Raw genomic sequence first — 16466 nt, forward strand, 5'->3', positions numbered from 1 at the left:
CGGAACGGACAATGGTTCTCCTCAAGTTTCAGAGAGGCAAGGAGGCTGTTCCAGAGGGAGGCCGCAGTCGAAGAAAGATCTACCGCCAACTCCTTGCGTGGAGAAGCGACTGACCCTGAGGGAGTTGGAGGTGGTGGAGCGAAGAGCTCGAGTAGGAAGGTATTTCCGAAGGGAGAGTTGAAGTTATTGCGGACCCAGCCCCCAGAAGGCCTTGTGGACAATGCAAGGGGTCTTGAACTTAATCCTTGAAGCCGCTGGGAGCCAATGAAGAGATTTCAGGGCTGGAGAGATACAATCCCTGGGCTTGAGGCCAAGGACACGTCTCACCGTCCTGTTCTGGATGAGTTGAAGAGGGTGGAGAGTAGCAGGCAGATTTAGAAAGAGGCTGTTACAGTAATCCAATCTGGAGAGAACCAGAGCTCTAGAGACAGTGAGCTTTTGGAGGAAGGAAAGGAAAGGAAGAATACCTCTGAGGAGGTGCAGTTGGTAGTTTGACTTCTTAGAGACGTCAGATATGTGTGGGGCAAAGGAAAGCATGTAGTCAAAGATGACCCCAAGGTTCTTAGCCTCACATGTGGGAGCAGGGAGAGAGCCGGCCAGAGACTGACAGCCAAGGAAGGTGCAGCAGTTCCGATGAGGAGGATCTCAGTCTTACAGGAATTAAGGCACAGGTTTTTGGCGGCACACCACTCCTGGATTGCAGACAGACAGTCAGAGATGAGAGAGGGAGGAGAGGTGGCAGAGGGGAGCCTGAAAACGAGCTGAGTGTCATCTGTATAGCACTGAAAGTTGGAGCAGAGAAAGGTAATGCAGTGGGCGAGGGGTGCCAGGTATTGGTTGAAAAGCCAGGGAGAGATGCTAGACCCTGGGGAACATGACAAGTGGAGAGTGAGATAGAGGAGAGGAAGGACCCAAGTTGGGCCTAGGAGAGTTGGTTGCAGAGGAAGGAGGTCCACCAGGTAAGGGCCTGTGCAGTGATACCCAGGTTACCACAGAAGCGGTTGAGCAGGATGGCATGGTTGACCATGTCAAAGGCAGAAGATGGATCGAGTAGGATGAGGACAGAGGGAGATTAGAATCAAGGTTGGAGAGCAGGTCTTCACAAATGTTCAGGAGAGCAGCATCCGTGCTTTTGGCTGCTCTGAAGCCAGACTGATGGTCATGGAGACAACCAACAGAATCAGTGTGAAGATTAAGCTGCGAGATGGCCAGCTTTTCCAGGTGTTTACCTAGGAAAGGATTTATAGGGATTGGGTGATAATTAGCCATGCAGGAGGGGTCGGCTGAGGGTTTCTTGAGAAGAGGGTGCACAAGAGAGTGTTTCAGAGGGGAGGGGAAGGCTCCAGTGGCAAATGAGTGGTTGCAGAAGTCGACCAGGGCAGGAGCGAGGGTCTCAATATGGTCCCTGATGTTTTGGATGAACAGGGGAGAACCTGTTTTGACAAGACTTTCATAGATCGGACTTGTCTAGAAATCTCATCAGGGGAGAACCAAGGAAAGGAAAAGAAAGAGGGAGGAGAGGCGGCTGCAGTGGGGCCAGAGGTAGCGGAGGGAGAAGTTGGAGGAGGGGATGAGAGGGTGGACAGGACGTGCTGGGGTTTAGAGATGAAATGAGAAGTCAGGGTTATGCAGAGTGCATTTTAGGGGACAGGAGAAGCAGAGACTGCAGCAGGATTGGCCAGCTCCTTGAAGATTTTAAAGAGTTCGCCCAAGTTGTTAGATGCTGCAGACACGTGGCCTTCGATGTGGGCTCTCTTCTTAGTGTGGGCAGAAAGACAGTATTGCCTTTGGAGCAGGCGGCAGACCAGTTTGTCAGAGGATGCACAGGATGCCTGCGATTTCCTCTCAGCCACCCTACACTTGCGTTTAAGGGTGATGAGGTCAGAGTCGTACCAAGAGCTGCACTTCGCTTTGGGCTTCAAGCGGATCCTCATGGCAGGGGCAAGACCATCGAGAGCATCAAAGATATCAGAGTGGAGCTTGGAAAGGGCAGTGTCAGGATGAGAGTTCTGACACTCCACATAGGTGGAGGAGGGGAAGAGAAAGTGGTAGCGAAACCCTCAACTGACACACGCTTCATAGGCCAGATGACCGAGAAGGTAGGTGGCAGTGCTGGAGCTGGCTTGGCCTGCGGGTTAGAGAGGGAGAGATGGGAGGAAAGGAGAAAGTGATCACTTCAGGAGAGATGGGTGGTGAGAGGGTTTGGGGGGGGGGGTCAGAGGAGATGAGAACATCCCAAGCAAGTGTGCCCTGCAGAGTGAGTCGGGCCAGAGGTAGGAATAGAAAGAGGTTGCAAAAGAGTCCAGAGGAGGGACATGAAGCATCTAGTAAGATGTTGTGGTCACCAAGGAGGAGGAGGAGGAGTTGAGTGGTCGAGGCCAGGGGGGAGGAGGAAAGGTATGCCCACTCGGAGAGTAAGAAGGTAGTCTGACCAGGTGGCCGATAGATCGATAGCAATGGTGAGAGAGTGGCCCGGAGAGAGAGAGAAAGCATACAGACAAGGCATTCGAAGGAGGAGTAGGCCTGCATAGGAATCACAGAGGCAGGAATCCACTCTGGGAAGATCAATGCTACACCCCCACCAGGGCGGATGGATCTGGATGCAGAGAGGATCATGTAGCCATCAGGGAGGAGAGTGTCAAAGCTTGTGACAGAGCTGGCCATGAACCATGTCTCGGTGAGACCGAGGACATCAAGGTCAAGTTCTTCAAGGAGGCAGCAGATGTCAGAGGAGTTTTTGACAGTTGAGCGATAGTTGAGAGTGGCAATATGGAGAAGGTTGCCAGCCTTGAAAGACTTCCGGGGAGGTGTACAAATCAGAGGTACGCCCTGCCGAGGTGTAGAAGGAGCCGAAGGAGGGGCAGAAAAGCAAGGAGGAGAGGTCAAGGTAGCCAAAGAGGAGACAAATGTGGGGTGCAAGGAAGCTGGAGAAGAGGGAGAAAGCACAGCAGGAGAAGGAAGGAAGGAAGTTGATGAGGCACGGGAAGCGTCTATCAAAGAGGAGAAGGTTGGCCTGAGGGCCTTGGACCTAGACAGTGCCATTAAGGTAAACATTAATGATGACCTTGGAGGAGTGGAAGGGGGCCAAGAGGGCATCCCACCGGGGTTCACCATTAATGGGAGAAGAGGAGAAAGGAGAGACCACAGAGACCATATGAGCAGTCCATAGGTCTGGCGAAGGAACGACAAAGAGGATGTCGGTGAGGGTCTGTCTGGCGGAAGCACTAGTGTACTTAGCAGCGATAGGGAGGCAAGGGTTGGAGACCAGGATATGCTTTTTGAACTTCTTCCTACCAGACTTAGTGAGGAGGGTAGGGTAGTCGATAGAGTCACAGTTGGAGAATAGAACAGGAGGTGGGGGATGCAAGTAGAATGACGGACCAGGATGCGAACAGCAGGAAAGATTAAAGCACAGCGCAGCCACTGGGCACAACTAACTTTGAAATCAGCAGGACAAACACAAATACAGTGCAGCAACTAGGCACAGCTAGTGGTAATCAGAGAATCAGAATTGAAGTCCAAGTGAGAAGGAATAGGGATTTGAGGGGGGAAAGTCAGGGGGTAAAACGCAGTGCTTGGTAATGGCGATGACTGGCATGGCAGAGGAGGTGACACCTTGATCATCAGAGGGAGTGCAGGGAGGCAGCCAGCTCAGTCAGGGAAGTCACAAGGCAGTGCTAATGTGGCAGTCATCTATGAAGGAACTTTCTTTTGTTGAGAGCGTTATGGCGGAGAGGAAGGACCCAAGAACAACCTGCGAAGGTCGTCCAAGAGGAAAGAGGATAGCCATGGCAGAGCCTGATCCTTGATGCCCAGGTTATCTCGGAGATGGGGATCAGGATGTTGTGGTTCACTGTGTCAAACACAGAAGAAATGTCGAGGAGAATGAGGACAGAGGGATAGTTAGAGTCAAGGTTAGAGAGCAAATCTTCACAGGTGTTCAGGAGAGCAGTTTCCATGCTTCTGGCTGCTCTGAAGTCAGATTGATGGTCATGGAGACAACCAACAGATTCAGTGTGGAGGGTTAGCTGGGAGATAGCCAATTTCTCAAAGAGTTTGCCCAGGAAAGGAGTAATAGATGTTGGGCAAAAGTTTACCATGATGGAGGGGTCGGCAGAAAGCTTTTTGAGCAGGGGTTCACAAAAGAGTGCTTGAGAGGAGAGGAGAAAGTCCAGTGGCAAAGGAGTGGTTGCAGAGATCAGCCATGGCTGGAGCGAGAGAGTTGATGTTGTCCTTAATGGTTCTGAAGGAGCATGGAGACACCTGTTTGGATGAGACTTTCATAGACCGGACTTGTCTGGAAACCTTATCAGGTGTGACAGTAGAGAGGGAGGAAAGGAGGAGGGGTGGCCAAGGAGGGCCTGAAAGAGGTATAGGGAGGGAGGGGGACAGATGATAGTGAGGTCAGGATGACCTGAATTTTTGTAGTGAAATGAGAGGCCAGGGCCAAGCAGAGGGCCTGGGTGGGGTAGCAGAGGAAGATGCTGAAGCAGGATTGGCCAACTCCGTGCAGATTTTAAGAAGTTTGTCCATGTTAGATGCCGCAGAGATGCAGGCTTTAATATAGACTCTTTTTAGAGAGTATGGAGTCTGTATTGAGTTGGAAGAAGGGGGCAGGTCAGTTTGTCAGAGGGTGAACCCGAAGCTCCCCATTTCCATTCAGCTGCTCTGCACTTGCGTTTCAGAGCAGCGAGGTCAGATTCGTACCAAGAATTGTACTTTTTGGCAGGCTTCAGGCGGATCCTCATGACAGGGGCAAGGATGTCAAGAGTGTTAGAGATAGAAAGGTGAACGTTGGAAAGGGTTGTGTCAGGGTTGTAGTCAGCTGCAGGAGTAGGTGGAGAAGAGTAGGTGGAAGCAAATGCTGCCACTGACACACTCTTCATGGGTCGGATGACCGAGTAGGAGGGTGGCAGTGCTGGGCGGTCTATTGCCAGGTGAACAGAAAGCTTCAAGTGAGAAGAGAGAAGAAAGTGATCAGTCCAAGAGAGGAGTAGTGAGAGGGTTAGATAGAGGATGTCAGAGGAGATTAGAGCATCCAAGGTGTGTCCGGCAGAGTGGGTTGGACCAGGGGGTAGAATGAAAAGGGAGAGAGAGTTGCAGAGGTTGCGGAAAAGCCCTGAGGTGTCAGCAGAGTCCAGGTGGATGCTGAGATCCCCAAGGCGGAGAAGCTGGGAGGTAGAGGAGAGCAGAGAAGACTTGAGGTCAGCCCATTCAGAGAGGAAGAGATTGGCCTGGCCTGATGGCATGTAGAAGGTGACCAGGGTCAGAGAACAGCCAGGAGAAACAGAGAGCCTGCAGACCAGGCAAAGAAGGAGTAGGCTTCAGTGGGAATGATGGAGTCAGGAATCCACTCAGGAAAGTTCTGGGCCACTCCGACTCCGGGCCTGTTGGGCCTGGGCTCGGAGAGGATCTTGTAGCCCACAGGGAGAAGTGTGTAAAACTCGTGACAGAACTGGCCTTAAACCATGTCTCGGTAAGAGCAAGAAACATCTAGATCCAGCAGTTCAAGGAGGTGGCAGATGTCAGACGAGTGTTTGATAGCAGAGCGACAGTTTAGAGTAGCAGTATGGAGCCGGTTTCCACTTTTTAAAGACTTCTAGGGGGCAGGGGGGACCAGAAGTGCCAGAGGAGACTGGGAGGTAGAGAGAGGAGGAGGAGGCAGAGAAAGCCAAGGAAGATGTGGAAGGCAGAGGGGCTAGAGAGGTGGCGGCCAATGGAGGCAAGATAGCCTGGAGAGAGGCATCTGGCAAGGGAGCGAGAGAGGTAGAGGACAAGGGAGGCAAGGGAGCTAGGAGAGCCAAGGCTGCCAAGGGAGCCTGAGTAGTTGAGGGAGAGGGTGGCATAGGAGCCAAGGAGGTAGATGGCAAGGGAACCAGAGTAGCAGAGGGAGGGGGTAGCAAGGGAGCCAGAGTAGAGGAGGGAGGGGGGTGGCAAGGGAGTCATGGTGATGGGCCGCAAGGGAGCCAGAGTAGAAGACAGAGGGGGTGGCAAGGGAACCATTGTGGAGGATGACAAGGGAGCCAGGGTGGTGGACGAAAGAGGCTGAGGGGCTAGCACAGAGGTAGCCAGGGTGGCTGAAGGAAGTTTATGAGGCTAGGGAGGCGCTTATCGAAAAGTAGAAGTTTAGGCTAAGGCCCTTGTACCAAGATGGTAGCATTGAGATGGATATTCATGATGACTCTGAGGAATGGAAGGAGGCTAAGAGGACCTCCCAATGTATGCCACCATTAATGGGCGAGGAGGACTAAGGGGAGAGCAGAGCGACCATATGAACGGTCCATAGGTCGGGTGAAGGATTGGCAGAGGATGTCAGTGAGAGTCTCTCTGAAGGAAGCACTGACATAGGTGTCAGTGATGGGAAGGCCTGGGTTTGAGACCCGTGTGTCCTTCTTCAGCTTCTTCCTACCAGATTTAGTCAGAAGAGAAGGATAGGAGATAGAGAAATAGTTCGAGAAGATGGGGAAAGAGCGAGCACCATAGCGGGTGTGGGAGGGAGGAGAGGAGGCACGTCACAAAGCTGAGTATCTGAGATGCAAGGGAGGGTACAATGGGAAGGGGAGGGATAAGAGAGAACACAGGGATACACAAAACAGGCTAAGAACAGTAGGTTACAGTAGGGTTACAACTTCTATACCAGAGTACAGAGAACAACAGCAGAGCCACAGGCAATGAGTACCAACAGTGGGAGCCGGCTCAGAGCATCTTAGGGGTGGGAAGAGCTGGAAGCCAGAGTGGGGGAACCTAGAGAAGAGGTGAAAAGCCTATTGGAAAAAAGCTAATCATGAGAACAGAGCCGTGGCCAAATACAAACTGTAAGGAAGGAAAAGCAGGAGATGCGAGAGAAGTGCAAGAAAACAGAAGTGGTAGTGAAGAAACAGAGTACGGCTACCATGGAGAAAGGGCAGCCTAGTGGATGCGTGGGACACAGTGCAAGGTAAGAAAACACATTATAAAGGGAAGTACCCATGAGGTAGGGCAGTTTAGTAGGACGCAGTAATGGCAGCGTCCCCCCACCCGCACTCTTCCTACCTTGCGGTTGCTGCTGGTCAACGGTTGCGCTGCATGCTTGTACTCTTCGATTCTGCGTCCTGTTCCGACCCCGACCCCGTTCCGATTCAAGGTTGGTGTCTTGAGGAGCAGAATGTAAGCTTCAACCAAATCCAAGGTGTTTAAGAATTGTGTCCTCTAGACCTCACATTAAACAAGGTGGATCACAGTCTTCGGACAAGCATGCCCTGTGGCTTACCTGGATCCAATCAACAAGTAACTGTGCATTGTAGCCCCTTTATAAGCCCAAGCTTTACCAATTACAGTGATGTTTTAAATGTTGAAAATATAACAATTAAAATGTTGTTGAATTTGGCAAAAAGGTTCTCCAGTGCTGAGACCTTTAGATTTTGAATTGATGGATTGCATATTTCTCCAACTACACCAAAGAGTTTTTTTATCTGTTTTTCTGGTCTCTGCCCAACCATACAAAAGGCAATACCGCCCTTACCAAAAAGAAATGCCCTGACACCACCATGGAGCCTGCTAGCATCGCCCCTCTCCCACCCTCCAGGTGAAGCACAGTAGGACACTGTATTCACATGCAAACCCAAACCATTCTATTGCTTCTCGGGGGATTACCCCAGACTGTAAGGTACTCACTGTGTGAATGGTAACTGCATGTTTCCCTGAGTTAATGGCGGACTGATCAAAATGTTGTGGTTTGGGAAAGACTGCATTGGTGAAGGGTACCCTGGAGAACTGCAAAGAAAAATTAAAAGAAAAATTAAAAAACAAATGCAATTACAAACAGGACTCTTATGAAAAGATCACCACCATTGGCAAAACTGATGTATGTGACTGGTAAGAAATAAAACATTTGGTTGGTTTTTAAATACCTATTATCCTGGCAGACTCCCACTTCCTATCTCATCTCATTAATAACAAAGCCTTTAATCTGATATCTTCCACTGCCACTTTTTTTTAAATTATTTTTTTTAATTGAAATTAAATTCATGATTATTTTCTGCATTCACCTGCCCAAATATTGCATCTACAGCAAAATATCTCTACATCTTTTCAAAACCCTTGCATACAAATGACAAAAAGGGAAATCTTTCTGCTGACAGAGTATTGGTCGCTGTTAGGAAATATTTTCTTTTTGCACCTTTCGCTTTACAGAGTCCTATGAAATCTCATTCATTTTGCTTGTTTTTAACACAGAACTGACTTTTTGGAGGTCAGTAAAGCCGTTGGCTTTACTTCCATTGCGTATTTTGCTCATTCTTATGGGGAAACTGGATTGTCCCTTGTTCTTTGGCCTTCTTCCATTTGTCTCAAGTCAGGAAATGCCTTATATGGAAATCCATTTTCTGGGGAATGTTGCTGCTTTCATGGGGAAAAGGGCCTTTGTACGTGACAGCCAAAGGAAGAGGCAGGGACTCTCTAGTCCTAATCTACAACCTCTGGTGCCTGGAAGTCTGTCGCTGGGCAGATGTAATGGCCAGTGATTGTCCATGATTGGACAACCCTGGTCTGTTTGAATGTTGCAGATCGTCACCAGTGGTGGGCTTGCTCCAAGCCTAAATCTGGACTAAAAGGAAGGCTCCTGCGACTGTTCATGAGATCAACCATGGAGCCAAGACTTCCACAAAGACAAGCCCACTGAGAACCTGTGGACAACCCCTGCAGCTGACCAGCATCGACTCCAGTGATTAGCCAGGTGAAGCCCAGCTCCTCTGCCTGATTTTAGAAGACCCTTAGTTAGTGCTTTCGACCCCTGGTCCAGTGCGAACAACCAGTCTCTACCTCTGCTCGAGGATCTGTCCCTGGACCAACCTGTGGACTGACCAGCTTTCTCATGGGCTACCTCGCTGCAGACGTCGTTACTCTGAGTAGAGCCTTCGAACTTGGCAGATCTCCAGCTTGTGCCACAAGTCGTCTGCTCCTGCATTTACAGCCGCCTCCTTCCAAGGGAAGCTTTTCTGGGGCTACTTCTGTGTTCGCCGCTGTATGATCACCTGTTGCCGCCTGACCATGGATACCTTTGTTGGATCTTGTCTTCATGTCCCTAAGGTGTCCCATGGCCGTCTCTCCCACAGAAACTTTAATTTGTCTTTGTTTGGGTCTTCAACTGGAAGTGGTCCTGAACAGATTCCTGTGCAATGTGCCCGTCCGAAACTAAATCCCAGGAGCCTCGCGGTGGGAACAAAAATAGAACAAAGAACCTAGAACAAAGTCTGGAACCTACACACGTGAATCCCAGAACATCTTGAGCCAGGGGGTAAATCTACAAACTTGTTGCTTTCTCCCTCTGTCTCCCATAGCATGGCGTGCGTGTAAAGTGCTGACATTAACTCACTCTGACCTATTTTCTGGTGGTGGGACCTGGGTTAAGGATCCTTTCCTAGGCCTACCATAGTGAACAGGATTTAGTTGAGTACTTACTTGAGCTTTACTAAATACTTATCTAACTTTGAAAACTTTGTAAGAACACCATTACAGCCCACTGCACAATTCCTGGATAATCTTACCTGAAGAAGCTTTCCATTGGAACTTGTGAATGTTGGGCACAAGGCCAATACCTCAGGGTTGGATGCATTAAAGATTGAGGGAAGCTGTTCTTGTGTTGGTTTTGCTTAATTTCCTTGCATCTGATTGCTCACATGCATTGCACTGGTAATTAATTAATGTGCAATTTTATTCACCTAATGGTGAATGTGTATATATGTTACACATGGATTTGTGCAACAATACTTACCTGTGATTTGTATATACTCAGTGTGTGACAAAAGGCCTGATAAATAATTGCATTATTATATACTTACTGTCTAACCTAAATTATTGGTGTTACCCTGTGTGGACCCATTGCACCCCTAGACCACTCTCACAGTTTTCCTGAGACTAAGCCTTGACTGCTCAGCTACCTTACCTTGATTGGGATTTGTTAACGCAGACAAATAGGGTGGACTCCAAAAATCCTCCCACTAGGGTCGATTTTGAAAATCCATTTTAACACTCGCAAACACCCTGTATCTTTCAAGCCTCATTAGTAGTGTTTTATGAAAATAAAAAAAAAAAGGGACTTGCTGTGGTCAGTGATCAACAAACATCTCAAAGCCAAGGTCACATGGTTCAAGGGTCTTTATTGAACACTGCAAAATACACAGGAATTCAGCAGGACTGGTACAATGTGGTGGGTAACTTTAAAAAAGAGAATCAAAAAGGCTATCTGTTAACTTTAGACCATATCAGTGCTTCCTACTCTAACTTAGGCTCCCCCAACTGGCAGACAAAGAGTTATTTGCCGCCATTTGGGGTTTTTAAGTCTCCCAACACTTCTTTATTGGCTCTTATGGAAGGCTACCTGTCTTTTGTCACACTTTTCAGGATGTCATTCTCAGGATGTGAAGTTGGCAAAACCACCCTTGATGCTCCGGACAGCTGTACTTAAGCCAACTGCGAGACTCCAGTGGACCACTGCTAAGATATCCATGCGCCCGGAAATATTCAAGCATAGCCTTGTTTGTGCTGGTCACAGAACCTGCTAGAGACTCTTCCAGCACTTGTTTCCACCACTCACAGACTCTTTCCCTTTGACTTGGGACACTGGTCCTTGACTGTCTTACCTGCCATGCCTTCTCTCTCTTCTTTCTTTACTTCAACTTGGAGCGCCTTTCTCTCCTCCTGTCCTGCTCCCAGCCTCTCAATCGGCTCTCTCCGATTATAACTGGATATCCTCCTCTTTTCCATTTTAGTGGTCAAGCCACTACCATTGTACTGCTTTTGTTTTCTTCCTGCATTGCTACCCTCTATAATTGTGCAAGTAACATGATTGGCTGTCATGAGCCTGTACTACAAAACCCACAGCTGGTTTCCATATGTATGTGTGTCCTTCAATGTGGCCGAGCGGTTTCAAAGCGGGGAGCAGCCATGTTTTTTTTAATATATAACAATTTGTATTGTTTTTTTATAAAAATGGTAACAACAAACATATGCCATTGCTTGGTTACACATCACAGGAGACAATAACTAAGTTGCGGACTCCCCAGCAGGGGGGAAACCCAGCAGGTTGCGATTCAACAATGTATTAGGTACAGAAGTGATGAAGGGGACTGATGGCACTCCACACCCATCCATCCTAAAGGGATGACCCGTGCTCCCCTCCTCCCGACCGGGGTACGGTAGAATATAGTTTCGCCCATTGTCCAAAAGTCCATGTGACGGCGGAGGTAAACAGAGTAAAAGAATACTCAGAACACCAAGGTATCACGGACCTCCTACCCCTCCATCTCTCCCCACCAACCCCCTACCTTCTGGAATTTACAAGGGCAAACCCCTAGCATTGTACACTCGTTTTTCTAAGGACATGCATCTAGCAGACCAACAACTGATAGTGAGGCAGTCCGGTGATTGCCACTTGCTCGCGATAACCCACTTAGCCAAACCCAGTGTGACCAAGAGGAATGATTTCTCATATTTAGTGAGCTCCGTTTCACCCCACACACCAAGCTTAGGGTAACAGGGGATTTGGGACCCCAATATTGTGGACATCCTGCCCAGACAGAGGTGGGGGCAGAGAACTGCCATCTTGATCGCTAACTGTGCTGCCTTTTGCTTTGTTGCCGTTAACCACCCCCTCTCTCTAGAGTAAGCATTTACAAGTCTGCACTCACTTCGAGCTTCCTTCTTCCTTCTGCAATCGCCTCCTAGTTTGTTCAATCAAAGGTCAGGTGCCGTGGTCAGAAGCAAAAGCCCTTTTCTCACTGTCAGTGCCAACCGCCTGGGTTTCTAATAACAGCATGTATTAGCAAATAAAGTACTACATTTCTTAGCACTAACTGGGCTGACCTTTTCAACATCAGTGGGCTCTCTGTGTGCAGGCAGTGAAGTCCCCAATGCTACATGGGTGACCCAAGCTTGTGAATCTAATTCTACCTTCTCCCTGTACTTTGGAACACATAGGATTCCCTTCAGTGCTTAATTCGTGGGGGTGTTTGCAGTTTAAGTCTAACTGCCTTCTTGGCTAGGCTGGTTGAGCAGTGCCTCTATATTGCACTACTATATTCTCAGCTTGTCGACACAACAGTGTTTCAGCCTCACAAGCTGTTGGATAGTGCTCTTGTTTTAACAGGCTTCATCAGAACAGATGTGTTTGTTCTCATCCCCCTCATGTGGGTTCCTGTGTTCAATTATCCTGCAATTTTAATGAGCCTTGTGCACGTCTGGCTTGGTAACATGGGATAGGTTGTCCATGCTTGCTGTTATGCTGGTTTCTAGTGCAAAAAAACAACCAGGCTTTTTCTCGCAGTTTGTGGCATTCAATTCAAGGCCGGGTACTCCATTTTGTGGGTGCCCGTATGCTAGTCCGAGGATCAGTGTGGACCTTCACCGCTGAATCCGTGTGACTGTGCATACTGGAACGTTTTTGGACCTTGGCACTTATTTATTTATTAACTAAGCACAGCCTCCCTTATCAAGGGGCCAACTGCTAGGTGGGACGTTTTATTTGTCCTTCCCGATTGCCTAGTAGTTAATGCTATCAGGACTTTGGGTTCTTGATAAGTTGGTGAGAGTTTAGACCACTTGACCTTGGATGTTACTCCCAGAGGCTGGTGACTGACTGGGGAACCCTCCATATATTTCCTATCGGGTCTACATCTAGAGCGGTTCGTGGCACCCGGCCCCCATCATCACAATCCTGGGCTTTGTCACAGATGACAAAACATCAATGCATAAGCATGGGCAAACATTCATACTTGGAGCAAACAATGATCAGCTAAAGTAAGAATATGCCAACCAAAAGTGGCCAGATTTTCTGGACTATAACCCCCCCCCATGTTTTTACGCCATTTGATATGCTGTCTAGAAACTATGGGAGTTGTAGTCTAAAACATCTGGAGGGTGAAAGGTCTTCATTTATTTCCACACTGATAGAACTGAAGACTTCGAAGATGCTTATGGTCCCATTTTCCACCTTTGGTGGAATTGTTTCAGGTAGAAAAGCTTTCAAGACTTCCATATTTTTTGTATGGATAAGCTGCATCATTACCTGCTGTATTCAAATATAATGGGCTGCATTTCTCAACTATCCCATGATCATTCAACCAATGCATTGGCTTTCCAAAGACATGCCACAGTCAGGGGAATTCGAAGTGTGGTTACAGGGGCACTTTTAATGTTCTGTAAGCGTTACTCGACCCGTGCATCATAATGGCGACATGCACCATTTAATCAGGGAGCCTGTGGTATTTGGTTTGCTTGAATTGGGGCTTCTGCCTCTCTGGTCTCCTCCTTCCAATCCTTCTCTAATTGCCAATCTGCTACCACATGACAGACAGAACAGATTTAGTCAGGCTAGTGTGACGAGAAGTTAGCGTCATGTTATTCTGGTACACCTAGCCTTCACACATTTTTACTACAAACAACTCCACAGATGTGCCAAAGACAACTGCACACCATTCTTAATGACAAGTACCAAATATACAGGAATTAAAAGAATATTCAGGGATGCAGCGGAGGAGGTGAGGTAACATATGATAAACTCTAGACTATGCGCCGTACTAACCCTGCCTTCTTTTTTATTACCACCCTATATTGAGTATTGCTCCACGCGGTATTCAGTGATTTTAAATAAAACAATTACAAAGAGATATTTTTCAGAGAAACAATTACATCGAAAAAATACAGAATTACAAATATATAACATATATGGGGGTGGGGCAAGGGGTTAATGGGTGGGGTTATAATTTCTGTGTTTTGCTTATTTTTTGAATATATGCTTTTGTACTTGAGAACATATTTCAGAAAACTGTTGTGGTAACCTATGCTTTTGGGTCACACAATCAAATTTGAGTCAAAAAAGGTAATTGGAGAAAGTGAACAGAATATCAGAGTCCCCAAAAACGTAGCTTTGGCGATCAAATTCTCACAGTCCCACTCTACAGCGGCCATTACAGCGTAAATCTCTGTTATTTGTATACGAGTTACAAGTATGATAGGGGATCATGTGTTGTGGCTTCAAAACAGAAAACGGAAAAGGAAATGCTTGCTATACCTGTTTTACCAACTTTCATGACATATAGTCCTTGCAACAAACCACTCTCCTTTCAAATCCGAATCCCTTTTTGGGAAAAAATTCCATTTCGAGACAATTCTCCTCATCGCAAAAAAGGCAAACAGTGTAGCCCCAAAATATAATAATGTTGTAATATTGGTGTATAACCTAACAAGTCCTCGTCAGAACTACCTACCACCGTTTATCACAATTTGCAGCACAATAAACAACAGCTGTTACCTTATTTAATGATATGCAATTTTAAAGACCTCACAGATTAAAGGCAGACGGTGCTAGGCAGGGACAGAAAGTTGTGAGATGTAGGTAGAATATAGATTTATGCAGAAGGCACTAAACTCACTGGTAATAGTGGTGAGAGGAGCGAAGCAACCACAGCAATAATGTCTACAATCTCTCTGAACAACTTCATGTGAATCATTTTGATTTTGTAGCTGAAATAAACATGTTAAGATCTCTTGCCTGTGTGTGTTTGTCTGGACATATGGAAGGGTGTCTGAGCTTTAAACTCAGTGCATGGCAAGGTGAGTGGGACAGTTCTCCCAGTGCTAAAATACTTTTACCAATTTTAAAACAAAATAAATTCTGTTCTCTATTTTTTGGGAAGACTGCACCTATGAGCAATTTGATGGTGCAATTCCCAGCGCGTACATTGTCAGAGATCAACGCATCTCATACCATGCCAAGGGAACAATGTGATGCAGTGAATTTGGAATTGAGACATCACAAACAATCCCACTTTCCTCACTTGGGACTCTGTCAGATTTTGGACATGTCCCATTTAAAGAAAAATTGGTAGTTATGTGCTAAGCAAATTCTGATATAAATTTGAATCTATATTTCCTGTAACCATATGGATCCTGCTGAAGTAACACTGAAATACATTCATAAGGTAGTCACTGAATAGCGCATAGGATTGTCCAGCGGTAGGAAAAAAACTAAGAGGGGGATTTGACATTCATGTTCTTAGCGACTACATATTGGAGTAAGTGGGAAAATCGGACATTGATGCGCTTAGCAGATCCATACGGGGGGAAATGGCACAGATGCTGTTAACAGATCTATATGGGGATCTGACACAGACATGGTTAGCAACAGCAACACTCAAATGAAGCAAAGATCTACCCCTCCAGCTTGCAGCTCTTCCTGGCCATCCTTAGGATAGTGCACAGGATGTAGGTGCCATATTTAATGATGAAACAGCACGTAAGCCAAATAGTTTCACAACATTCATTTCCAATATCAAGTGACAAAAGTGTCGAAAAAAATCAGAGACAAGATGAGCATCCATCATTGGAAAGGCAAAGAGACGATTAATTACCATTTGTGAACAGGCCTGCAAAGGAGGACATATTGAAAACATGGCAATGAACGCAGGAGAAGTGCAAAAGAAAAACAAATTGACTAAAAAGCAAGGAAAATGAGAGGAAGAAGTAAAAAGGAGAAGGTCATTTGTGAGAAAGATGAAGTATTGCAATCTTACTTTGTCAGAGGGTTCTCTTTTTGGAGCGTTCCCATCTCGTGCGTTGGAGGTATGCTTTTACCACTTGATTGTGACTGGCTCTCATCACAGCTGCTGCAAGGACAAACAATTAATGACGTAGAACCATCTCTCATCTAAAGTGCATGAGGCTTCCCCATATAGAGTAGGCCACCCCCTATTTTCAATGGTACATGTCTTGCGAACTACAAGGTTCAATAAATGTTACTTTCGATCTAAAGGGGCTACTTTTAAAAACAAATATGACATTTTCTTTAGTTCTATGGTATTGCTTTTTGAAAAAAAGAAATACCCTAGTTCAGACTAGGGAAAGACCGAAGTAACACTCAAATTCAGAGTGAAAACTAAACTGGTATTTCAGAACATGTTTTCTGCTCAAACACATCAATAAGAGCAAGTTAGACAAACATAGCAGATCATAAAGACGTGGAAAGGATGCTATATATCAATTTGCACATGTGCTCATTTAGACACCAAAACACAAACACAAACATTTGCACATTAACACCTACAACCAAACGGCTCAAACCTACATGCTTGCTCCAACACATGCATTCACACTAAGACCCTAACACACATACCAAATCTCTATTTTATTATGTACATTCTCAAAATCTACACTCACGCTATTAGATACACGCCCATATGTTGACAATTGTTGTGGTGAGTTTAATGAACTGCCCATGCTAACATGCTTGGGGATTAAGGGCAGCTGTTGAGCAGCCGGTGCATGCAGACGTGAGTCTCTGCCGCTCTCTCTAGGCTGCTGAATCCTTAAATAAATATCCTGTTTGCATCTTGGATCCTTTTTTGGCTTTAGCATAATAACTCTACAAAACGTTTTCGCTACACTCTCCAGGAGAGCCGGAACAAATCGGCAAAGTGAAGCCCATAAATGGA

General features: G+C 46.7%; 1 protein-coding gene across 7 annotated transcripts in view; it reads right to left on the reverse strand.

Moving 5' to 3' along the window:
• Positions 1-16466, reverse strand: part of STAT6 (signal transducer and activator of transcription 6) — a 1449539-nt gene that overhangs the window by 31497 nt on the left and 1401576 nt on the right. For 5 of the 7 annotated variants that reach the window (XM_069653558.1, XM_069653563.1, XM_069653559.1 and 2 more), the window contains 2 exons: positions 15549-15641; positions 7654-7752 (listed from right to left, as the gene is read on the reverse strand). In XM_069653558.1, the coding sequence (XP_069509659.1) occupies positions 7654-7752; positions 15549-15641 (192 nt within the window). The remainder of the gene's footprint in view (positions 1-7653; positions 7753-15548; positions 15642-16466) is intronic. The other 2 variants (XM_069653564.1, XM_069653561.1) reach the window with 1 other exon arrangement.

The sequence above is a fragment of the Ambystoma mexicanum genome, chromosome 3q (genome assembly GCF_040938575.1).
Source record: "Ambystoma mexicanum isolate Mex_15411 chromosome 3q, UKY_AmexF1_1, whole genome shotgun sequence".
NCBI lineage: Eukaryota > Metazoa > Chordata > Amphibia > Caudata > Ambystomatidae > Ambystoma > Ambystoma mexicanum.